Source organism: Scylla paramamosain, chromosome 10 (genome assembly GCF_035594125.1).
Source record: "Scylla paramamosain isolate STU-SP2022 chromosome 10, ASM3559412v1, whole genome shotgun sequence".
NCBI lineage: Eukaryota > Metazoa > Arthropoda > Malacostraca > Decapoda > Portunidae > Scylla > Scylla paramamosain.
In genome coordinates this window covers 23,786,932-23,813,749 of record NC_087160.1, presented here as the reverse complement: position 1 = coordinate 23,813,749, position 26,818 = coordinate 23,786,932, and the positions used below count along the sequence as shown (strand labels likewise).

The 26,818-nt window shown below is 35.9% G+C and overlaps 1 protein-coding gene across 3 annotated transcripts in view; it reads right to left on the bottom strand.

Moving 5' to 3' along the window:
- Positions 1-3,186: 3,186 nt before the first annotated feature.
- The window catches only part of LOC135104389 (nuclear protein AMMECR1-like), a 31,123-nt gene continuing 7,491 nt past the window's right edge, over positions 3,187-26,818 (bottom strand). For all 3 annotated transcript variants that reach the window (XM_064011779.1, XM_064011777.1, XM_064011778.1), the window contains 5 exons: positions 23,450-23,613; positions 16,063-16,173; positions 12,741-12,946; positions 10,483-10,613; positions 3,187-9,240 (listed from right to left, as the gene is read on the bottom strand). In XM_064011779.1, the coding sequence (XP_063867849.1) occupies positions 9,205-9,240; positions 10,483-10,613; positions 12,741-12,946; positions 16,063-16,173; positions 23,450-23,613 (648 nt within the window). In that variant the 3' untranslated portion in view covers positions 3,187-9,204. The remainder of the gene's footprint in view (positions 9,241-10,482; positions 10,614-12,740; positions 12,947-16,062; positions 16,174-23,449; positions 23,614-26,818) is intronic.

Here is a 26,818-nt window from a genome sequence, read left to right as displayed (position 1 = left end):
TATATATATATATATATATATATATATATATATACATGTCTCAGAATCAATGAATATTTGAATCACACCCCTAATTTCTGCTAAATACTTTCCATATGCCTGAGCCATGCATCCCCTCCCCATCTAAATTCACATTTCTAATTACAAATCACCCCTTCTATATTCTAATCCTCTTTATCAAGACTATCATACATCTTAACTGAAAAACTAGAAAAACTTGCTACCTACCCTAACAACAGCACATTCACTTTTATTATCCTTACCTTTGCTGTACAAATGAACCACACATGCATGTGTGGGCCTATTGTGGGTGATGAAGAAATTTTTGGCACCATACTGATTGTAGGCTGGGATGTGGGTAATCATGATGTTACAGCTGATGTGAGAGTTGTTTGGTTTAGCTCTAGAACACTGAAATATCTAAATTCAATAATTCATTAAACATAAGTTGTTGGTAAAAAATGTGTGGCATAACCATTACCTACTCTTGCTGTGTTCACAATTATCACAATAAGTTTTCCAACTGTTCCCTTATGAGGCCACTAACTGCTGTTCTGTAGAATCTTTGTATTGCTTTTCTGTTAGGGAAGTATGGTGTCTGGGTATTGATTGATTATACAGTTTGAGAACTATTTATCCTAGAATCTAAAAGCTGGAAACCTCACAGATCTCTTTTTCTAGTGATGATATGTTCATGTGTTCATACCACAATATCAGGATAACTGTTGCACCATCATAAACCCATGACTTCCCTACATTTGAGCCAATCCATTGATTAGACCAAATGCAGAAATTCCTATTTATAACCTTGTTATAAATCAGGTTCTTTTAGCCAGGCAACAGTTGGAACTTCTGTGAATGGTTATAAAGTGAAGAAAATCAGATTTGAAAGGAGATAGGCAAAAACAAATAAGGTTACAGGTGAGTGGAGGAAACTTTAAAAAATCTATTAAGTGCAGATATGTAAATAGTTTCAAGAGGAGGTTGGATAAACTAATGGATGATGATGGTGGATAATAAGTTTTAAATTTTCAGAAGCTACCTTGTGTAGACCAACTGGCCTTCTGTGATATCCTTATTCTATTAGGATATTAGAATATTCTATTCATATTTTTACAACCACTTTCCATTAATCCTTATCATACCTAACAAATCTTCCTTGTTTCACAAACACTCCTATTGCATTTAACACTCTTCACACTGTTCATCCATTCAACCTAGGTTTTCCTCAAGCCTTATACCTCTTACATCCTGTCCCTCCATCACAGAATATATATATATATATATATATATATATATATATATATATATATATATATATATATATATATATATATATATATATATATATATATAGTAAGATACATGACAACAAACATGATTCATTACAATGAAGCATTCATTACAGTAAGTGTGCATTATGGCGACTTAAGAATCTATGGAAAAGAATTAATTGGTTCCAGGGAACCAGAAAATAATATAAAAATAAAAAAAAAAATAAATAAAATAAATAATAATAATAATAACATATTTGCAATACTTATTTTGAGATAATACAATGAAGATCTACAGTACCCTCCCAAGATTTGTGCCTAGTCCTAAATTCTTACCGTTCCAAGTTTTGTACTACTTTGACAAATATTGGTTACATTTACCTACCATTGGCGTCACATGTAGAGTAAAATCTCTCTTATCCGGCATCAACGGGACTGCTGACATGCCGGATACTTGAATATTGCCGGATACTTGAATAGAAGTGAAACTATGTCCACAATCACCACCCTACACTCACGCATCTTACCATAACAAAGATCAGCTGATCTTAATCAGCAGCTGATCTGATCAGCTGCTTAAGTGTAAGCACAACACGCTTCCTCTTTTCTACAACTTTAGGCATGATGAAGGCGTCAGGCGATAAACAGTGCACACGCGGGAGGGCCATGGGTGGCGCGAAGCAGTGCGCTCTGGTGGCGAGGGGACAAAGTATGCCTCGCGCGGGAATTTTAATCAATTTTATGAGTACACATTGATTTTAAGGCTCGGGGAAAAATGTGCCGGATACTTGAAGTTGCCGGATACTCGAATGCCGGATGAGAGGGATTTTACTGTATACATACAGCAAATCCTGCCTAAGTCAACTCTCTCTCTCTCTCTCTCTCTGTGAAAGTAAGAACAATCCTAAGGATTGCTAAATAGAATGAAACTGATTGAGAATGAATATGGAATTATGTATATGAGCGAGAGTGAGAATGGATGAAGCAAAAATGACATAAAATGAATGAGGGGAAAGAGAGAGTGAGGTATCACTCCCTTGTCCTTTATCTCTGACAGATAAAGGAGAGGGGAGGTGACAGGGAGATCAGACAAAAGAAGGGAGAGGAAAAGAAAAAAAGGGAGGAAGGGACAGGTGGTGGATTGGCGAGCAGCAGCTTGCACAGCTGGTGGGTTAGTCTTGCAAGTTTTAGCTTGTTATTCCAATTAAATTTTTTATTAAAAATTCCAGTGCTCACATGAATGGCAAGTTCATCTTGCTAGTTTTGGTTCATTATTCTGGTTAAATTTTTATTAAAATTCCAGTGCTTGCATGAGTGGCAAGTTCGCTATGCCAGTTTTGGTTCGTTATTTTGATTAAATATTTATTAAAATTTCAGTGTTATTGCAGTTGTACATTATAATGGCCGTGTGTTGTCATGTACCCTACTGCACACACACACACACACACACACACACACACACACACACACACACACATTTTTCCTTATCTACTATTTATTCAATTTGGATCTGTTCATTGTGACAATTGCCAATTTATGTAGATTAAGATAACTGCATGGACCAAATACTCTCACTTGCAAGTAACAAATGACTTTCTCCAGGCAAAATGATCTATTAAGGCAAATTTCCTAACAAACATGTTTCCTAGCTGGCTCCTTCATCAGTATGAGTGAATTCTTGTGTAGTACATACATACAGCCTTTCTTTAATTTATGTGCATTTGTGCATATTTCAGTAACTTAACATGGATATCATTAATTGTCCTTATATCACATCTGAAGTATTAACTATATTCATACATGTTCAGTTTATCCTAATATTCATAAATATTTTGTCTTTATAGTATGTTTTACATCTACTGCTTAAAAAGAAAAGAAAAGATGCTGTTCTGTATGAAATAAGGACAAGAGGTAGTGAAAAAGGGGTTTATTATTTTCAATGGAGATTCTATATGTGATTTACAGTAACTGCTGCTACCTGTGAAATCTATGCTAGATGTTCTATATAAAATGCAAAAGTTGTTTAACTTCATACAACATTCACTTACAATTAATGCTGTCATTCAAACCATAGGATAAAAAATTTCCTTGCATACTGTAGATTCAAGTTCTACTGGCTCAGGGAGGAATTATATTCATTAAACACCACTGCCATTATTTTTCAATAGGACAATTTTCATACTGTTATTTTTCTTTAACAATGGCACAAAGTTAAAATCAAATCATAACTAATCTTTTTTTTTTTTTTTTACATAGCTAAAAGTAAGAATACAGTAGTACTTGCATCAGACACATTATTCACTTATGATAATCACTGTGAATTGAACAGTCATTACAAGCTGCATTGATGGTCCTTTTAAGGCATTATAACTATCTGCAATTTGAAAAAATTACCCTTATTGAAGGACTATGTACAACTCACAATGAACAATTCCTTCACAGCCTCCACTATAGTACAATAATGGACTTCTCCAGAAACAAAACGATAATCCTCCATGGAAGATTAAGTCTCCATAGTGTACAAGTTTTCTGTTCCTGAATGATACCTAAAAGTTTTAAAATTAGAAACTGGACACAGTCTTTTACATCAAAACATTTCATGAGTTCTGAAATTCCATTAGATTATGTGAGGCAGTTGTGTTTGTGGAGTTGCCCAGAGGTCCCCAGGCTGGCAGAAGGCACCTGAATTCAAGACTCCTGTAGCACAGGACAGCAAACTTAATGCACATGCAGCCTTACTCACTGAGTCATGTTAGTGCTGAAAGGCCCAGCTGTTCTATCATAACTTGCACACACACTTCCTGGAACTACAAGTACTTCATTATGACCATATATTCCCCCAAAAATAAACATTACTATAATAAACATTTTTTGTTATCATAATGCATGTAGTACATGATTACCTGGGTTCTAATTTTGCTAATTTATCAGACTATTGGAGAATGGTGTCTCAGTTTATGGATTCAAATGCTATATAAAGGGCTGTTCTGTAATTCTCCATAAAGCATTATGGTAGAAGAAAATACGTATACTGAAGTTTCCATAAGTGCTCCATTTAGTTTCTCCTAATGTAATGTAAAACAGATTAATCATAATTATAATTTCCTTTTGAACTGCCTTGTACCAATGCTATACCTAACAATGTATTACAGATTCATATTCAGTTGCCATGCAGTGGGATAAACTATACAAACATGCCTATATGAAAGAAGAAAAGTAACATATTCATAATACAAGTCTGCTTTGCCATGAAAAACTGTACTTCTGTTATTTTCATAAAATGAATTTAGCAACAGACAACAATCCTGACTCAGGAGATCTCTCAAGATACCTGAGCTATCCCAGAAGAAGCTACCACACCACTACTGAGGAGCTGCTCCTCACAGCTCTCCAAGAACAAGGTAACCTTTCGGAGGAACCCTCTTTGGAAGAGGGGAACAAAACAGTAAAAAATAAATGAAAATTACAGGATAAAAACATGTCTTTGCAAATTTTTGTTATGCTTTCCATAATGCAACTATCAAAGTCATAAGCTATTTCTTAAAGTATGACAATCCTCTCAAATACATAAAACATTTTCAAATGCATTATCCAGTTGTTACAAACAACCAGTACTATTGGGTAATTTCACATATCAAAAATGTTAGGTAGTACATAATTAATAACTCTACATCCTAATATATTGAATTCCAATATGTGAAGCTCTATAAATTCTGCCAAATGGTATTCTTTCAATAACTGTAAATAACCCTAATAGCTAAAAATGATAAAAAAAAGTCACCACAAAAAAATCCAAAACCAAAAACTTTAGGTTGGTTTAAAGGGCAAAAACTTACAGTTAATGAATTACCATTAATTTAAACTGTAGCCTTAATTTGTAATTTAACATGCACACAAATCTGGGTTAAATTTTTTTTTTTTTTTTTCCAGGATAGTTAGCTTACATATACACATCTGCTTGTGGCTTCACTTGTATGACAGTAATGAAGCATCACTGCAATTACCTTCATCCGAGGCTCACACACTGTGACAGCAATCCACTGTGCAACATCAGTGCCACAATGATAGGTAGACCTGGCCACAAAATCAGTGGTCATCTCATACTTATTCTTCTAATAAACATCTAAGTTGATAAGTGGGCCTCATGAAGACAAAAATATATTTCACACACTCTTGTTGGCTTCTTGATGGGAGTTATGTAATAACAAACAATCCTTATGTCAGTCAAAATAAGTTCAACTTCAATTTGTAGAAAAAATAAAAATTTAATGGATACTGATTGTAATAACAAACTAAGAGACAAAAGATCCATGGATTTTATATCAAGGTACTAGAATATATACTTTCCATGTGAAACAAGTTATACAAACAGAATACCATTAGTAGTCTTATTTACAGAAGAGTGTGGACACAGTTGTCAAGGGTCACCACTTCATAATTTATCTGTTCTTGAAATAAATCTATGCCATTATTGATCAAAAACTTTTGCTGATGCTTGTGTTTTCTTGAATATGTATTGGAATCTGTCCTGGAGTAACATCTGGTTAGTGTCATCATCTACGAGTCATGTAATTATGTACTTGTTCTTCTTGTTATGTGCTGGGACTGGACACTGGATTGAGTATGTACAGCACTCTTAAGAGACTTGCAACTGACAGTTATCAGCTATTTCTCTAGTGAGTATAGTTTAAGAACTTCAACAACATACAAACAAACACACAATGGCAGTGTTTTGGCTCCCTCTCTCAACTTGCACCTTACACTTTGTAAGGTCATATACAATAAAACAGCTTCTACAAAAATGGAAAAAAACTGACACTACTATTTGCTGTTCACTATGAAAGTGCACCTTTTTCAACATGTCAAAATTACCAGTATTTCATAAAAGTAATACTTAGAAATCTTATGAAAGCTAAGAATCTGTAAAAACTAAATCTGCTATAATAGCGATAGTTACATATGATATTGTCCACATCACTAACTAAATATAGTATGTGTGGCACAGACTGGCAAGAAATACTGATCTCTTTATCTTCTTTATCTGTTCCATGCCATCTGTGATTGATTTCTATGTTCCTGCATTGACCTAACTTGTAAAGCTTCATCAACTTAAAAAAAAAAAAAAAAAAAAAAAAAAAAAACTAAATTTCAAAACTTGAGGCTAACAGTTGATGAGAATGAAATGATGATATCTATACTTCAACTATTGGTATCGTGCTGAATCAGAGTAATGTTGATATACTTATATCGATTAATGCCTTGGCAGTGAGCAAGCAAATATTAGTGATTGAGAAGCTCCTCTCTTTTTATATAGTAATCAGGTACAGTTGGCATCAAGATAAGGCTAACTTTCATAAGAACGTGTTTTTTTGGGGGGTGTCTTCTCAAAGTTTTTATGAAATTTGTTACTTTATCTCAGTTAGGACAAAATCTATTACTATTACTATAAAAGAATAAGTTTCAAGCACCAATGCAAACATTGTTTTTTGTGACCAGATTTACCCATCAGGAACTATGTGATACAGCAGTGCATGTCTTCTCTCTGCTCTACCATAAAACAAAGGTCCATGCCAAGGTGAGATTATGCATTATAGCATACACAAAATATGAACACACAAACAAACCTAAATATCCCATACTAATCTAAATTTTACAATCATAATCCTTTATCCCTCTATACAAACATGCAGGCAACTTTTTATATAATTTTTTTTTTATATTTGCATTTTTTTGTAGGCTTTCAATTTTCTCTAGCAATTTCCTTCCAGGAAACATTTTTAATGAAAAAAAAGTAGAATTTTTGGTTCACATAATTATTTTACATTTTCTCAAAATAATGATCAATTAAAATGTGACATACTTCCCAGACAAAACTGGTTTTCACTTATCATTCGATGGTTCTCGTAGCACAAAAACTTTCTCATTACCAGTCTACACAAACTTCAAGTGCTGGAATAAATCCCTCATTAGTCATGGGTATTCTTCAGGAATGTTAATCCTAATCTATGTCATCCTACTGAAAAATGCACACAGGCATGTCCATTCAGTTTATGTGTAAATGGATGAGGCATAATCACTTCATAAGAAGTTGGAGCTGTTTGTTTTCCTTGCTTCCTTTCCTTGGCACTCAGTACAACTGCCCTATGCAGCAAGCCACCTTTGGTATAGTTTATCACATGTTATCACTGAGATGCACTTGGTACCCTCTTGTCAGGTTTATGTGAAAAGGTGTTTGCATGAAAGTAGTGAATAGGAGCACAGTTTTTTTTTAACGTGAACCACTTTTCATAATTTGACAGCATGCAATTCTGACTGAATGATATATCTTGATGCATTATGGTTCATAAATGGGTGGTGAATAAAGTTTTCTTCATCAACAACACTGTACATGAGATCTTTCACTAGTAAGTAACAAATGAGCATCAAAAGGTGCTCACGACTAGGCAGTCTGATATAAAATAAGCGGCAAACAAACCTCATTGGGAGACGAGCAGTGCGAGTAGCTCTGAGTTGCACCATTCATGTATGTTCAACCACCACTATGAAACTATAGTACATACCTTCTTGGAATTATTTTCACAAGAAAAGTATCCTTTCTGAACATCTTTCAGCCTGTTCATTGCAATTACAGTACCTTCTTGTAAGGTTACACTGGAGGTTTATCAATCTTGTGAGTTTTGTCAGCCGCTGAATGTGAAAGACTGGTGTGGTTGGGTTGTCAAAATACCCAGTGATCACAACACACACGGACGGGAGTGGGAAGGCCAGCCCGGGGCTCACTGACATTGTAAACAAACCATCAAGAAAGTATATGTATAAAACTAAAGTTAACTGTTATCGATGTTCAAGCAATGTGTTTATTATCAGAGTGAGCTGACCACTTATTCCAGACTCCACACACAATTATGGGTCTTGCTGACTGCTATGTGACTACCCACTAAGGCTTAGTTTCAACTTTCTTCCACTGTATCACATCATACAGGTATTCACTGTAACTAATACTTTGGATAGCTTGCAGCCAAAATCACCACAGTCTTGAGTTCTCCAAGTATCAAGCTCATTGTGAATTTGAGCATGTGTATTTGATTCATGATGAGGCTTTATGAGATGATGCTACACTCCTGGGCAGCTATACACATGTTTCTTCACTATTGATTTCACTTTCATGATCTCTAATAGAAACTGGTTTCCATACAGAATTACTATGAAACTGAAATTAATTTGAGGGCCAAACTCAAAACAGATGACACTCAACACTAAACAAATAAGCTAAAATAACTAAAACCAACCATCAAGAATTAAAAAGGCCCCTCAAAAAGTCTGCCAGCCTGTTGGATGCTCTGCGCAGACCATCCAGGCATCCCTCTCCCTCTGTGGCTGTCCTGTGGTGAGAGCACCAGGCGGGACAACCCCCGTGATTCATCAGTGCTCCGTCCTGGTTTGGGGGGCTGCACAGAGCAAATTCATTATGCCCTGAGGTGGTGACGCACAAGAGAGATGCACCAAGTCCTGAGTTACCCACTGCGTCAAAACCCAGTGGTGGAGTGTTGGTGTTGGTTGTGGTGGTGGTGATGGTGGCTGATGCTCTACCACTACTATTGATACTGCTGCTACTGCTGCTACTACTGCCTCTAGCTGAATAATGAGGGAGGTGGAGAGGTGACGGAGACCTGGGATTGTTGTGGTGATAATAAAGATGATTGTGGTGATTATGAGCAAGGAGTGGATGACTATTGTTATGTTGTGTCATTATGTGGTTGTTCTGATGGTAATGATATGGGGGCTGTGGGTACTGGTGGCTGAGGTGATGGTTCGGCTCAGGTACACCAGTGAGTTCAGGGCCTCGTGAGAGGACACTGCCTCGGCTCCCCTCATTGGCACTCCCAGGCTCAAAGCTTCCGCATCTCCCATCCCTAGAGTTCAGCAAATGCTAGCAGCGGCGGTTTCTCCAGTAGCTCATGTAATCCTGCAAGAGTACAAGGTAGCATTAGTGGCTGGTTTGTGATTATTTTCAATTAACAAATTTTGGCCTTCCAAAATCGAATACTATTTCTATGACTGATTTCTTTAAAAAATTACATAGGGTAGCACACTTTCAGGCATCCATTTGAACTTAGATTCCAGGCAGTCAATGGTGACCATTATAAGTCTTCTCTTGCCAGCTTCTAAGATTAAAAATTGTACTTGAAGAATTAATGCAAGAGTAGTTAAAAGATCATTACAAAGCATTCAATGAGACAACAAAACAAATGTCACCAAGGTTGAATTATTGCAATATGTTACTTCTATGAAGTACTAAAAGTTTACTAATATAATTTGTGATGACCATTCTAATGCTACTTTACTTCCCAGTGAGGCATTATCACAAATAACATTGCCAATAAAATATCTGGACTACAAAAAAGAAGCAACATGTGGCAATACATTACCTTCAACTGCAGTGGCATTTGTGCTACTCTGATTCAGTGTCTGAAACTGCTTTTGCTTGGATGATCAGAGATATCTCCTCAACTGAGGGAGCACAGTATGCAAATGTGGACTTATGACAACAGTGGATTTAAGTTGAGCACTTAACATTCCTATTCTTTAAGGTTCTACTGCTATTAATGCTGCAGTAGTTTAGTTTACACCTTGACAAGGTGTTTTTCTATTTTCAATGGTGTTAGACAGCTCTGAAACTTCTGATAGGGATGAATGTAATAGGTTAAGCAGCAAGTCTATAGTTGTGGTTCTAAAAAATCATACCATTTTTATGTTAAGTGCCATCAACTTTCATGTGGGATAATGTTCCTATTTCCTTTACTCTCAATCTACACAAGATTATGTATTGTGCAGAGGAGTTTGACTTTCAGTGAGTGACTAAATCAGTTGGAATGATTATAGGTATATTAAAGATATAAACAATAACAAAATACAGCAAACTGTAGAATGGAAAAAGCTTCCTTTGTTCTTGAATTTAGTAGGTGTGGCACTCACATCGAGGCTCTTGGCAGTGTTGCTGTGAAAGTTAGAGACATTTGGAAAAAAATATAAACAAATAAATAAAAATAAATAAATAAATAAATAAATAAATAAAATAAATATAAATAAATAAAAAAAATAAAATAAATAAATAAATAAATAAAATAAATAAGTAAATAAATGAAAACAAAAATAAAAAATAAATAAAAAGAATAAGAAGTAAAATATGTAATCAAGACAAACTTACCTGAAAAGTTACTGATATCTTTTCACTCTGATAACGAGTCAGCTTGATGCTGCGCCTGACCTCAGTGTTGACCGGTCCCTTATATCCTCCTTTCCTGAGCAGAGAGTCAATGGTCTGTTCATGGTCCCAGCCTGCAGAAGTATTACGTCTCAATCTCAAGTCACAAAAATAAATGTTTCTTACATTCCTTTTGCTGAATCCACTTGTTATTGTTCTATACAGATATTTAATACTATTGTTGTTTTTTCACACATACTTTTATATTACCTCTTTATATTTATATAGTAGTATTTATACAGTACTCATAATCCGGAGTACCGTATTTGATGGCTCATAAGACGCTACTTTTTTCTCAGAAAAAGGGTCAGTAAATTAGCCTGCGTCCAATGAGGCAAAGGTCCAACTTTGAGGCAGTAATAGGTTACAAGTCTACGGCAACAGAGGCTCTAAATTCAAACCACAGATGTCTTTGCACAACTAAATAAAGTCATGATTGGTAGTACGCCACAAAATGCTCTTTCTTTCAAGGTACCAATGTGTAGTATCTCATACTTACTGGTAATCCACATAGACTTTGACCAGTCAGGAAGAATTTGCTTAACCATGCACCACTTCTTCTTGGAGTTTTGTTGGGGCAGTGTAGGTTGTGATGTCACAGCCTTTGATGCCCCAAAGGTGAGGTATCCAATTATAATATTAGACTAGATGTGATGGAGCTGGTTGGATTTGTGGAGAAGGTTCTGGCAAGGTGGAGATGGTGCACCACGTTTTTCAAAACAAACGCGGTCGGTTGCGCTCCGACGTGACGTACTCAGTGACACCGAGTGTGACGCCGTTACTGATTGAGGTAAGACAATAGCCACACTTTCATACAATTAAAATTGAACCTATCTTTTTAACATTCTTGCTTTGCATACATATGAAAAAGATTGAAGCTAGAGAAACTTTTCTTTTATGAAAATAGACTAATACACCTTGAGAACGAATATTTCTTCTATAAAGGAATTGAGTGTCATGGGATAGGCTGGCTTGAGGTGATGATCTGCATAATATTCATGTAATAGCTTATGCTTTTACACATCCTTTGGCTTTGAAAATGTACTAAAATACTGCATAAGAATTACATGTGAAAGATGCTAAAAAATAAAGTATGAAAAAATTTTATTATCACTGTAGTCCCTCAGTTAATGGTGCCGCCAAGAGCTAGGTGCAGTTAATGTTTACATTCAGCTGAACCGCATTAAGACTGAAACTCCCCTGCTTACCACACCTTTTGGGCACTAGAGGCTGTGACATCACAGTCTGCATGGCCCCAACTAAAATACCAATAAGAAGATTGTGTTTACACGTCAGCAGGATTGGTACAATCTTGTCTTTCAATACCCTCAACCGAACCATTACGTTCTGGCTTTCAAGGCCCGCAACCTTACCAAGATTTGACTCCAGAAATCCAACCAGCTCCACTGTATCTAGTCTGAAACACTACCTGTATACCACACCTTTGGGACGCCAGGCTGTGATGTCACGGCCATCACAGCCTCAACAAAACCCCAAAAAGAACAAGTAAGCTGCTAGCATAAATTAAACTTTTAAATGCTGAGTATTGGTATCTAATAGTGATCTAAATGCACGTGAGAGTCTTCAAATGTCGCTTGAATTCCTTGACTTCATATCGATAGCCTAAATCTGTTAATTTTTGTTTTTTTCTATTTCAATACATGCCAGAACTGGGTGCGTCTTATGAGCCCGTGCGTCTTATGAGCCATCAAATACGGTATGTTGGGCTTTTATTTTGTGCAGAGGTTAGGAAACACATATGGCAGCAGGTATGAAAATTAGCTAATGATACCCTGTTAAAATGGCTAATTTCCTTATATGATGCATTACCACTGAAGAAATTGTTGTAAATCTTGATATAAATGATAATTAAAAGATACAAATGATGAAGAAAATTACTGAATTGCAAGTGAAAGTGATAAGGGTAGAAGAATTATAAGTGGAGGAAGAATGTTTGCTCATGATAGAGATGAAAGGAAGGAGATTGTATGCAAAAATGGGCTGTGGCCTCAAGCCTCAAGGCTGCAGCCGCTATAACCTGAATCTACTAGTTGGCTGGGAGAGTACCACATATTAAAAATTCATGACTCAAAACTTAATGTGTTAGTGTACTTAATATCCATGGTCAAAATACTTATATGTCTGGATTACAATTATGATCATGTTCTCAGTACAAGACGTAAAGGTACAAGAGGTCGCACCCTGTTCTGGAGCAACTTCAGGCAGATAGGTAGCTGTCCTCTTAGCTCCTCGCTCATTTAGGAACTCAATGCGGATACCATGAACCCCAATGTCCCAGTCCCTGTAATCACGCCCATCCTCAAAGTGACGAAGGATGGATACAGAAACTCCGAGGCGTGGCAGTTCATCTCTACCGATTGGCTGGAAGCGTGAGTCTTTAAATGCACTGAAAAGAAACAACAAATGCATTAATCTTACAAGTTTAACTGAAACCCCACTTACAATAAATAAATGATAGAATATTGTGGAAAGCAGTATCATGAATGTAATTGGTAGTTACTTGTATACCTAGATTTTGCTTTGAAGTGCTGCAGACTTTATGGTGATACTTGAGAATCTTGGTGCCCTCTTCACTCTCTTTAAGAAACATGGAAAACTGATATAAAAACAGTAAAGTGATTTTCAGCTTCTTTTAGTGAAACATGGCTAACCAAGGCTAATCTTGTGCAAATTTTTCTAAAAAGATTGTATTCATCCAAGGAAAAGACACCTTTCTGGTTTGCTGGCACACACACACACACACACACACACACACACAAATATATATATATATATATATATATATATATATATATATATATATATATATATATATATTATGTAGGAGGCACACTGGCCAAGAAAAAAGAAAAAAAAAGAAAAAAAAAAAAAACACTAAGATGCCATTCCCAGAAAAGGGTCCAAAGCGGTAGTAAAAAAACAGAAAACCTAACTTCATAGAAGCTGTTTTAACTAGAGATTAGATGTGAAGTTTCCAGTTCAGATTATAAGTAAAGGACAGACCGAGGATGTTCAGTGTAGAAGACAGGGACAGTTGAGTGTCACTGAAGAAGAGGGGATAGTTGTCTGGAAGGCTGTGTCAAGTTTATAGATGGAGGAATTGAGTTTTTGAGGCATTGAACAATACCAAGTTTGCTCTGCCCCAATTAGAAATTTTAGAAAGATCAGAAGTCAGGCATTCTGTGGCTTCCCTGTGTGAAATGTTTACTTACTGAAGGGTTGGATGTTTATGAAAAGATGTGGAAAAGTGCAGGTGGTATCATCAGCATAGGAGTGGATAGGACAAGAAGTTTGGTTTAGGTCATTGATGAATAATAAGAAGAGAGTGGGTGACAGGACAGAACCCTGAGGAACACCACTTTTAATAGATTTAGGAGAAGAACAGTGACCATCTATCACAGCAGCAACAGAACCATCATAAAGGAAACGTGAGGTGAAGTTACAGAGAGAAGGACAGAAACTGTAGTTTAGTTAGTTTGGAAATCAAAGCTTTGTGCCAGACTCTATCAAAAGCTTTTGATATATCCAAGGCAACAGCAAAAGTTTCACCAAAATCTCTAAAAGAGGATGACCAAGACTCAGTAAGGAAAGCCAGAAGATCACCAATAGAACGGCCTTGATGGAACCCAAACTGGCGATCTGATAGAAGGTTGTGAAGTGATAGATTTTTAAGAATCTTCCTGTTGAGGATAGATTAAGAAACTTTAGATAGGCAGAAAATTAAAGCAAAAGGATGGTAGTTTGAGGGATTAGAACGGTCACCCTTTTTAGGAACAGGCTGAATGTAGGGAAACTTCCAGCAAGAAGGAAAGGTAGATGCTGACAGACAAAGCTGAAAGAGTTTGACTAGGCAAGGTGCAAGCAGTTTTGGAGAACAATAGGAGGGACCCCATCAGGTCTATAAGCTTTTTGAGCGTTTAGGCCAGCAAGGGGGCGTGGAAAACATCATAGCGAAGAATTTTAATAGGTGACATGAAGTGGTCAGAGGGTGGAGGAGAGGGAGGAACAAGCCCTGAATTATCCAAGGTAGAGTATTTTAGTAAAGGTTTGAGTGAAGAGTTCAGCTTCAGAGATTGATGTGATAGCAGTGGTGCCATCTGGTTGAAATAAAGGAGGGAAAGAAGAAGAAGTAAAGTTATTGCAGATATTTTTGCCTGAAGTCATAAGGGGAGTTAGATCTTGAAGGATTTTGACACTTTCTGTTAATGAAGAAGTTTTTGGCTAGTTGGAGACTTTGCATGGTTCTGGACAGAAATATAAAGTGCATGAGATTCTAGTGATGGAAGGCTTAAGCAACTTTTGTAGGCCACCTCTCTATCATGTATAGCATGAGAACATGCTGTTTGAAAGGTTTAGGTTGAGAAAAAGGGTGAGGAATGTACGCCTTCATGCCAGACATTATCACCTCTGTTATGCACTTGGCACACAAAGATGGGTCTCTGACATTGAAGCAGTAGTCATTCCAAGGAAAAATCAGCAAAATACGTCCTCAGGTCTCCCCAACTAGCAGGGGCAAAATGCCAGAGGCAACTTTGCCTAGGAGGATCCTGAGGAGGGATTGGAATGATAGGGCAAAATAGATATGAGATTGTGATCAGAGGAGCCCAACGGAGAAGAGAGGGTGACAGCATAAGCAGAAGGATTAGAGATCAGGAAAAGGTCAAGAATATATATATATATATATATATATATATATATATATATATATATATATATATATATATATATATATATATATATATATATATATATACTATAACCTCCTTATGTTGGCCTCCTGCAAGTTAGAAGGAAAAAGAAAAAAATACTAAACTTTAAGTTGCACTCGGCGCCCATGCACGCACGCACACACACACACACACACACACACACACACACACACACACACACACACAAAAAAAAAAAAAAAAAAAAAAAAAAAAAAAAAAAAAAAAGCTATATTTCCTGATCTTTAACCAGCAACATGTTTTCACAGCAAGGGGCAATGCAGTTATTACTGTGCAGGTTATGCTGAGTTTGGTCTGGTTCGACTTGGTTTAGTTGTCATGGTGGTGACTTACAAAAAATTTTAAACTGCTGTTGTGGTTCAGACAGCATTGCCACCTATGTGGTGCAGACAGTGTTGCCAATTGTGTTGAGTGTAAAAAAACTACATTAGTGAAATGTGCCATACATAAACATATGCAATGCCAGACTTTTCCATTTGTTCCCGGACTTTAACCGTGTATGAAGAAATTGTCCATGTCTGAAAAAGCCTGGCAAAACCAAATCCCACGAAATCAGGGTGGAGTGTGTGTGTGTGTGTGTGTGTTGGGGTGGGGAACTTTCCCTCCAATCTTAACAGACCTTTAAAAGCCATGAGCTGAAAAGAGATGAGTGAAGTAGAGTCCTACAGTAAGTCATACACCAATGCAGATGTAGATTCTGAGATGCATATCAAAAAGTAGCAGGTGCTGATGATGATCTTGATTATAAGGATGATGACTAACACACAAAGCTTACCTGGTAGCTGCATATTCTCTAAGACCAGCATGAAGGTTGATATGGCTAAATGTCCCCATGCAGCCTCGTAATCGCTTGTCTTTTCCGACTTTCCAAGTTACAAACAAGGGGCTGAAAACAAGAAAAATATGATTGTTTGAAAGGCGAATAAATTACTTCACAATAATTTATCTACATCTATTTTTATGTAGATGTTTGGATGAAACATATCATAATACATAAGAAAAATTTCTAGTGCCTGTTAAGGAGAACTCTCATCTACTCTTACTATTGTTAAACATCATGAAGTGTCTATAAACAATACACATCATGATTTCACTTGAGGATGTTGGCACTGTAAAAGTGAAAGTACATGGCTATTTGCAATTTGCAGAAATAATGTGGGTTGTACTTCTACCTTATGTGCTGTGTCTATCATAGGTGAAAAAGGAGATGTAGTGGGATTAAGTTGGTTGCAGAATATTGGAGTATTGGAGTTTGTATCATATACAATAAAAAGATTTATGTAAATAGATTGATTTGGATTGTGAGTCCTTTTTTTGATGTATAGAGGAATTGTCTTATTTCTGAGGTATTATTTTTTTTCTGTGGTAAGGGAAATAGCCTAGCTACATACAGTGTGGCTGGGTTGGCAAAATACACCCAAAGTATCACCTCTGCATCATAAAAAGTGACTGAAAGGGATAGACCAAAAGGACTGGGAGGCCTTTTGCTGTATTCCTATTACTATGAGAAAGGGTGCATTGTCTTGTCCTGGCTACATCTCTTCAACAGAAGTTTCAGCCTGGTGTATAGATATGGATGAATGATTGGTACAAGAAATGTAGCTGCAAGTCTTGTGGCGAGAATTATAAATGTCAAAGCAACCATTGTCTTTATTGTTTGTGAGAGGACTCTCTTTGATCCAAAGGGTGCCTTTGTGTGTGCATGAGTGAGAAGTATAATGTTGTATGCTGACAAAACCTGGCCTGTGAAGTAGGGGAATGCTTATAGGCAGGTGTGCAGTACATCACTGAACACTGTACCTTGGATCACAGATGGTGAACTAAGGAAGAAAATAGGAGTAGAGTGTAATAGTTTACTGATGAGAACACAGTTGAAAGTTGAAAGGGTGGTGGAGGGTCATTGGGAGAAAAGAATTTGTGGTCTAAATAATATTTAGCAGGGATTTCAGAGGTAGGTCCAAAAAAACTTGGAATTAAATTGTTCAAATGAACTGTAATTATGAAAGAAGGCTGCTACGGGCATCCCAGCCAGGTAAGCTGCCATTAGGTAAAGTTACTACATGTAAGCATTTACAGTATGGAGCCCTTCAAAATTATGAAGGTAAACATAGTGAAGTAGGCGAAAGATATTATATTTCTTACATAAGGACAGTAAATGGAGGATTATCATATTACAAAATGTTGTATGATGGATTAATGGGACAAAGTATAGGTTGAAATATGGAATATGGGAGCAGGGAAGAAGAAATTTAATATACTGGAGATAGGGTGTTAAAGGAATATAGCACATGGACTGAATAAAGGATGAGGATGTGAGGCAAAGCTAGTTTTGGAAGAGTTGGATGACTGAGCAAAGCAAGATCTATTGATATGGTTTGGCCATGTGATGAATAAATACTGACTGCTGAAGAAAATAACTAGACCTGATATGAGAGGGTGTTAAGACAAGGAAGATGACAAGAGGCATCAATGTATGAAAATGTCAGATGCAAGAGTGTTATCAACAAGGAAAGGAGCAGTTGTGCTTAAGTATGCAAAGCAACTGTGAATGCATGACTGGAGACATGGCCTCAAGAGCTTCAGTGGAAGGCTGTGCTGCATCTATTTTGATTAGAAGTTCAGATCAGGAATGGGAAATGTGATTTATTTATTTTTTATCTATATATTTATTTTTTAATGCATGAGCAGGGATAAATTAGCTTTCCTACCAGACCCTGCTGTAGAGTTTGTTGGATATGCCATGCAGTGTGGTGCATTAAGGACCAATACTCTTTCCCTTTCTCCTAAAGGCCTTGTGCCTAAGATGTCAGAAATGTCTGTGAATGTATGTATATGCTTTGTATATCTTCTGTAATATTTCCAGTACAGCTGTACTGGAAATGTGTTTATATTTTCTTAGATGACTTCCAAAATCTACTCCTCACATGTTAATTCAAACACCTGGAAAAAATAATGAAAGTAGCACCTGTGCACTATAACAGTGCACTTTTTAAGGGGACCTACTGCCTCAAATAATAGAAAAGAAATCTAATTCTTTGATAAAAAAATATTCCATTATTATTTCTCTGTCTTTTCTAAAAGCCATGATATTGGATAATTATTCCTTCTATTTTAAGAAAATTATTTCAGAAATTTTAACTTTCCACTTTGTGTATTACAGGAATTAATGGCACTTCAATTCATAAATAATCAAATCTGCATATAAACAACTGAGTGATTACCCTACAGTCGAGTCCTAGTTTTTGAATGTTCCAGAATCAGAGTTCACTACATTCCTGAAATCCAAAAACACTTCTGGTCCCAAACATTCTGAGTATAAGCTTCTTAACACCATATACCATAGTGCTGGAAATGCTGAGAAAACTGGCTCCATTTCAAAAATGTAGTTTATGAAAGTTAAATGAAGTTAGTTTTTCACCTGCTAGGTGTTGTTGTGTTATTAAAGGTGCAATATAAGTTAATTTGTTTTAACCCTTAGACAGTGGCAGTGTCTACAAGGTGTCCAAATTTTAAAACTGTCCATGAAGATGCCCCAGATTACAGGATAGCAGCACAAATTTAGTTATGTTGCATTATGTACTGGTTTGAAATTATCTATATCTGAAGTGCTTAGTTCAGGAAGCTGATAAGTGCTACCCCTGCACAAACTTAGGCATATCACTGTATTCCCCAATCATCTCTATCTTAGAGGCACATAGGAACACTCCCCTGGAAATGCTTAAGTAGTTGAAATTCCCTTTATCTACAAATATTGTTGAGCTTTGTTGCTGGGTGAGGAGAGGGTGTCATGTTCTGTAAGCAGGAAATCAATGAGCGCCACTCTATGTATTTAAAAATGGCAGCAACACTAAGCCAATCACATTATCTAAAGGATAGTGTCTGGTTGATCATCAGCCAATTACAGCATGCATTGCAACACTCTCCAGTACACATTCAAACACTATGGTGTGCACACCTTCCTTGCATTACACTTCTTATCTTTTGCTTTTTCATTAGCATACAGTGTTTTTGTGCTTGCATGAGTGATATTGACAGTGATATTGATCAGCTTAGTACATCATCTGGCATCCCAAAGAAGCATAATCCCAAAAACTGAACAAAAAATGTTGCATAGAATATAAAAGCCTTCATTCCAGTCAAGTTGTGAAGGCAAGATCTGTAGGCAAACATGAACATTTTTTTTTGTGTAAGAACACTATATTACAGTTTCTTGGAGTAAAAAAAAATTATGTAATTTTATGAAAAAAAAACTATGTAATTTTTTTTTTCATCATTATTATGCAATTCATACAGTACACCTATATTCTGCTTTATCCTGTTGTAATTCTCTCTATCAGATTCAGATTTTTTTTATATATGTGCAACATATATAAACATATATAAACATTCTTTAGCATTATGTATGAATTCCATTGCATTACATAAAATACTTGATTTATTATTGATTTTTAATGAGATATGATAATGAATGCAATCATACTTAAATTTGAGAAAGCCACATTTATTGTTTCATTAATTAAAATAATGATAAAATGTAGCATTTTTAGTGGGCTCACTCCAAAGTCAAGATATTCAGTAGTTTTCATACACCATCCATCAAAATCGTGTGGTTGGTTTCAAAGATATACCATTTTGAACACTATAAAACTTTGAATGCCATTTTCCCAGCTGGTGGCATCAGGGCCACCAAGAGAACTGAAATGTGCCAGTGCAGGAATAATTTAGGGCCCCCACCCCTGCAGCCAATAGGTAAAGGTAGAAATGGGAGGCCCACTTCTCATTGCACCAGCTGATCCCCCCTCTTGGTGAGCCTGGGTGTCACATATTGACTTCCTGAACTAAGCACCTCATTTATACTTTACTGCAATATGGAACTGTCTCTATATACTTAGCATAAAAAAAAGAACTACATTTGTTTGCAGCCACTGTCTATAACTAATAAGTAAGGTAGATTTGGAAGTGCTCATTGTCTACATTTATGTAGATTATTGAGTTTTAGAAGAGGCAAAAGGCAGTGCAGCCTACTGCTGGGAAATGTGGGGATTGACTGCGTGAAGAAATCAATGGTTGGTCGACTGCCTCCAGACCCTCATTAGTTGCCAATAAAGTATTTCTTTTGCACCACTGACAATATGTAGTCTATGCTGGGAAATACAGAGGACGATTGAGGAGTAGTGTCTATGTATAGTTGCATCACAGCTTTTTACTAAAATATGAACCATCTTTACATAGTTCTGCCACTGGCTAAGGGCTAATTTTTGAGCAGAAGCTTTTGTCCTATAAGAATTTCTTGGTGTGTGATAAATAAAATTAACAGAAATATAAGATGGATAACTATAACACTTGGTACCTATATTACAGGACCAGGCTTCATAACATAGAGGAAAATTTACTAACTAGGTATAGTGTAAAAATAGTGAACATATTTTTCCTCTTTAATAGCTGATTACTAATTTGTTTCCAATATTTATTGGTCAAAATAAAGCCAAACTTAATTTCTTTATGACAAATCACCTGATATAACATGTAAAATATAAACACAACAAAAATTAGTGCTTATTCTTAAAAGTAAAAGGTGATAGGCCCCCTTAAATTTTCACTTATTGTCATTGTCAATAAATATGATTTCTGTTGGAAAACATGTAGTAAAGCTGAGAGATGGGAGACAGGAGCGACACTCTGGACACGAGAGATGCCTTCAAACTGAGGCTGAGTGTGTGACCCATTCCACACGTGCCAGGCGACATTCATTCTGGGCTGCTTTTGTTGTTCTCTGTGCAAAAATAGAGACAATTGAGTCGGTGTGTTGGTGTGACAGCATTTCTTGCCACATTTATTCAAGCTAGTTAAGAGAGGAGTAACTAGACACCTCCATAACTAAATTGGCAGATCCACTCACGACTTTTATGAAAACTTCCACAGCTTGACAAGTAAATGGGCTTTTTTTTTCTGTCCAGTTTTTCATAGCCCTTCCTCAGTCTGTTTCATGTAAAGAAAAATTCTAATTATAGTAATAAATATATAAATAGATAAATAAATAAATAAATAAATAAATAAATAGATAGATAGATAGATAAATAAATAAATGAATAAATAAATAATAAATAAATGTGATAAAAATTCAGCCAAGTTGATGTTCAATAAACCAAAGATTCTATTTATTGCCATTCTGATATGTTGGGGATTTACTGTACATCTGTAGGGATGCAAGGGATAGATTTCCCTCACTTTGTAGACACACACACACACATACAGACACAAGGCACAAATGTAACTGACCACGCCATGAAAGATTTCCTATGGCCAAAATGGAATTTTCAACCTGCAGCTGCTGTATTGCTGCATCTTACATACGATGAAAATATATCTTTGGCTTTAAACCATTACCTCAATCTCAACAGCTCGTATACTTGTTTTCAGATTATACATTAATGATATCATGGGACACACTGGCTATGTGGTGCAGACAGTCTGGGATAGTGTAAGCAGTTGTTACAGCTGCAACAATCGCCACTGCAAAAACATATAATATATCAGTGTTTTCTTTTGACAAAGTTACAGAAACAAACTTTCAATTCATAGTGGAATAATTATATAATTCATAATGAATCCTAATCCTAATTTGCTTTTATGTTATTCTTAAACAATTGTCCCTTTTCATGTTTCAGTGTCAAATTACTAAGAGTATATACGCATCTTGTCTGGTAATAATTTTTTCAATCAAAATGTATCTTTGGTTTCATCAGCCTTATCATAATGTTAAGCATATACATCATGCAAATACACTTATCATTTCTTATTTCACTTTATATTTACATTTACTTTTCTCTCAGTATTTAGTTCATTGAATACACTCTTGTGTGTCAAGGAAAAAACTGGACCACCAATAATTGAGGAATTTGATGTCACCAGCATTAGCGTAAATGGTTTCAAAGAAGTGTGTCAACACCTATCATAAAATAGTTTTTAGTAATGTATGAATGCAACCCCAAAGCAACTCTCTTATGGCCTTGATGGAGAGGTGTTCCTGTCATTTCCTTCACCACCAACTCTGTTATGACCAGTGTTTTCTGATGCCACTCAGTCACATGTAATCACACCACAAAGCTAACACTTATGGAACAAGTACAGTTTGTTTTCAAAATTGAAAATTTCAGTTTGTAGAAAAGTGTGCAGGAATAGGCATAACCAAATTGTTTCTGGTCCTCTTTATATCTAGATAATTAAATGGACTTTAAAAAATGAACATTTTATAAAAAAAAAAGAAAAAAAGAAAGAAAAGGAAAAAAATGATGTCACTCAAAGGAAAATCTGATGTCACCTGGCCAGAAATTGACTATGTCAGTGTTAGGATGAACAAAAAAGTGACGCCATGAACTGCTAAAGTTAACCTGATGCCAAAGTACAACTGTTGTTGTACATATGATGAGCAAGCCAGCTAACAATTGATGGTTGGCAGCTAAATATCAACAAAGATTCAATTCCTAAGATGTACAACCAAAAGTGTAGGAGCTCGTGCTCCTTGTCTCTGACAGATGTCATTATTTCTCAAAACTGTTTCAGTAACTGGTAGAGGGGATCAAGATGAAAATCAATACTGTGTAAACTAGTTTCATATAAATGAAAATTCATGAAGATATCAACTACAATAAAATCTCAGTGAGTAAACATACAACCACACTTTTGTAACTGACAGCAAGTGGCACCATACAAGTAGCACAAATATAATGCTACTGACAAGGCTTGTCTTGAGGTTCAAAAGTGTAGCTGAAGAGCTTTATTCATACACACGTGAAACACTCTTTCATGAATGTTTTGTTGTGACGCAATAGTCCAGTTGGCTGCCACGTGCTGCTGGTGTGCCATTAAGTATTCTGTTTAGCACTATTAATGCACCTGCCTAAGGTGTGCATTACAAATAAAAATAATATTAATCTAGTCATGGTGTAAACTTACTCTTATAATTAATGAATATGAATACTTAACCTCTCAAACTATCTCATCTGAAAACTCCTTACTGTCAACAAAATTTTGATATTAGTAACAAAGAATTAATCATAAAAGTGGCCTCACTCATGATCTGTACTAGTCAAGGTCCCATGTTGTAAGGCTGACAGACTGTCTCTCTGCATGCCCCCCCAAACCCCAAACTCCACACTCACAAGGGCTCATTGGTGAAGTCTGGGGTGCTGGGGGTCTCCATGTTGTGGAGGTGGCTGTACAGGACGTCAAAACAATAGAAGCACATCTCAGCACTTGCAATGGGGATAAGGCCATTCCGGAGCGTGCCGTTGGTGGTGGGTGTGGTGCCATTGTAGCAGCACACCTGTGGAGTGGGACACATCAGTGGCAGCAGCACACAATGACAGACAACCAGGAGCTGTGACCAGCACTGGTGACTCATGCTTCTCTTAATAATAATGATTTACATAAGAAATTTAATGTGCAGTATCTATAATAATGTGCCAAAAAATTTAAGAATCTACTATAACAAGACAAAGAACTCTTGGTAATGATTAAACTCAATGTCAAGTTTCAAAAGGAATATTGCAGTGCATTTTAAAGTTAAGTGTGGTACACCTTGTTTTGACAAAATATACCATATAATTTTATGAATAATATATATATATATATATATATATATATATATATATATATATATATATATATATATATATATATATATATATATATATATATATATATATTCAAAGTAAAATTAGTTTATAAACAAAAATAATCTTTTCAGTAAAGACAATCAGCAGCTTCTTCCATCATATACACTTATTCATCAAGAAGAAACTTTGATATAGTACTGCATCAGCAGTCATTACAAATGAGATAGCAATCTCACTTGCTTTACTACTTTGGCAATACAACTTGTGGCTTTGAAAACACTAATCCTAAAATGAACAAGAATTTACTTCTTAAAATCTCATTGAACACTAACTTTGATACACTATAATATAAGCAAGAAAGTCAATTAATCCCTAGTACATACAAGAATGAGTTAATTCTCTTACATACTTACATGATAACAAATATTCAAATTCTAGAAAAACTTATCTGATATCTGTAAATTTTAAACTGAGATTTCAGATCCTCTGCTTTTGGACAGGGGAATAATAAAATAAAGTTTTGTGGGAAAAAAAAAAAAAATGCAAGTGATCCATATGCTTTTTGACAGCAAAGCAATTAGGTGATGCAACCTGGAAGTCCTCTGCTTAACACTGACACTACATGATTAATAGTCCTGAAATGTTTGCAGTTGGCATACTATCATTATAATGAATTTGATTATGACGTTAGTAGACAACTAAATTGTATTCACTAAATTATGCAAATATCTAATACTTTGTGAACATAACAGTACATATAACATCAACATTTATGATGGGAATGAAATGTAACAATTAACCATATTCACAATACAGTGATGAGTTTCATGACTGATCTAGTCCTTTGGCTCTAACTGAAGAGAAGGCAACTGTGATAATACCTATATCTTCATGACACCAGTGACAGTGGGAAGTGTGTAAGCTTGATGGCCTTGACTGAATGGTTGGTGACTCTTGACAGTGCCATGTAACCTACCTGTAACTTGTATGATATTGCACATGACCTCCATTAGCCAAAAGTTCTTGTTACTATTACATGTCAGGTAAAAGTGATGTATGAAACTGAGATATTAGTGAAATAATGATGACCAAAAATGAAAATGGAATAATATTGCTTTCCTGTTTCTATTGATAACGATGTTAGTCTTATTAACCAAGCAAGTAAGTGAGAGTCTAGAGGCTGATATCACTTCTGCATTTGTTAGACTGCCCACCAGTATGTGAAAGCAAGAGAGCAAGAGAGTAGGGGGCCAAACAAGGATGGGGCATGAGTAATGTGGGCTGGTATGGCTGAGATAATCTTTTCTTAAATGATCATGAGCCAACAATATTTGGTCTCAATTTTAATAGCGTCATACCACACTGCTACACTCAGACCAGACACCATATGTGACATTTCAGACATACACAACTCACCTACCCCATTGTTGAGCCGTTGAGCCTTTCAACATTTTGCCACACTTACCTGTGACCAACAATAATGCTCACTGTGATGGTGGATAAATACAAGACATGCAACATGGATGTGTATGAAAAAATGGTTGTGATTTGAAAGTTGTTACAAGCAAGGTCAGAGTTTCAGTAGGATTATAATATAGCTATCAATCACCATGTAAATATATGCAACTGTTTTTGTGTCTCAGTTTCAATATTATTTTTAAATTGGCACTGACAAAAGTGACTTTCAGACTGCATTAGCATATGTGCTTCCTTTTGTGAGATTTGAACTTGAAATATTATCTGTGAAGTAAGTGATTAGTTCAAACTGTTATTAACATTTACCATACCAATTTTAAAATATGAGTAAACTTGCCACAGATCCCACTAGTTAAGATAAAGAGTACCAGACAGTGGAGCTGTGACAACACATACCAATTTCCATATATTTGCACATAGAGGGAAGAAAGTTCCAATGCTATGTGTAAAAGGCAGTATGCCTTATGTATGTTTTAGTCACATGGCTTTGGTACTGAAACAACAGATTTTTTAAGTTTCCTACATATATTGGACATCTCAATGTCAGTAATTTCTTCAGATGCTTGTGCCTTCATAAGATAATATCATGATGACTCAAGAACTGATGGAAAAAAAAAATTAAGTAGTTTTAGATGACCCCTCAAAGCATGAAACAACTTTCAGAAAATTGTAAGGAAAATTGTTCTTTCTGTCATTAGTAAATTTAAGATCACACACTCATGTCACCATCCCTTCATTGTTTGCTCTAGTGATGGATGGAGATGATGACAAAGATAAACCTTGGAGCAGGAAGGAAAAAGAGCCAAGTGCAAGACAGACAAAGTGGTGGAAGCCCAGTGGGAGGCTGGTGTATTAGAGAAGGCTTGGTGGTTATGGCTGGAAAGAGGCAGAGGAGCATCATCCTTCCTCGGTCTCTTGATGCCAAGGGCTTAGATTTCAGTAAAATAAAAGCTTGGAAATGTGCAAGGAGCATTCAAGTAACAATGTAACAATATGTAGGTGTTCTTATTGTATGGAATGTGTAGGTAGCAGAGGCAGGAGAAATGGTGATGCTGCTGTGTGTGAAAGGATGGTGTGGGCAGTTTGAATAGTGGCAACATTATATTTGGCAAAGTTTATGATAACCATTTTTTCTGAAAACATGTTTGATTTTGTTCATCCCTGATATTGTCTGGGTTGACAGTGAACAGAGAAAGTAATTTATATAACCAATAAACTGTTGAGTTGTTCTAAAATTTAAAAATGTGACTATGAAAGAACAAAGAACACCTACTAAAAACATCAATTTTTTTAAAACTTAGCATGATTTCATCACTTTGGTTACTAAATCATCCTCCTAATTGCCCAATTGGCAATTGGGAGTAACAAAAAAACTTTCTCTAATAAATTTCAAGCCTAAACAATTTTCAGCAAAGGCAAATTTAAGACTTTAAGTGA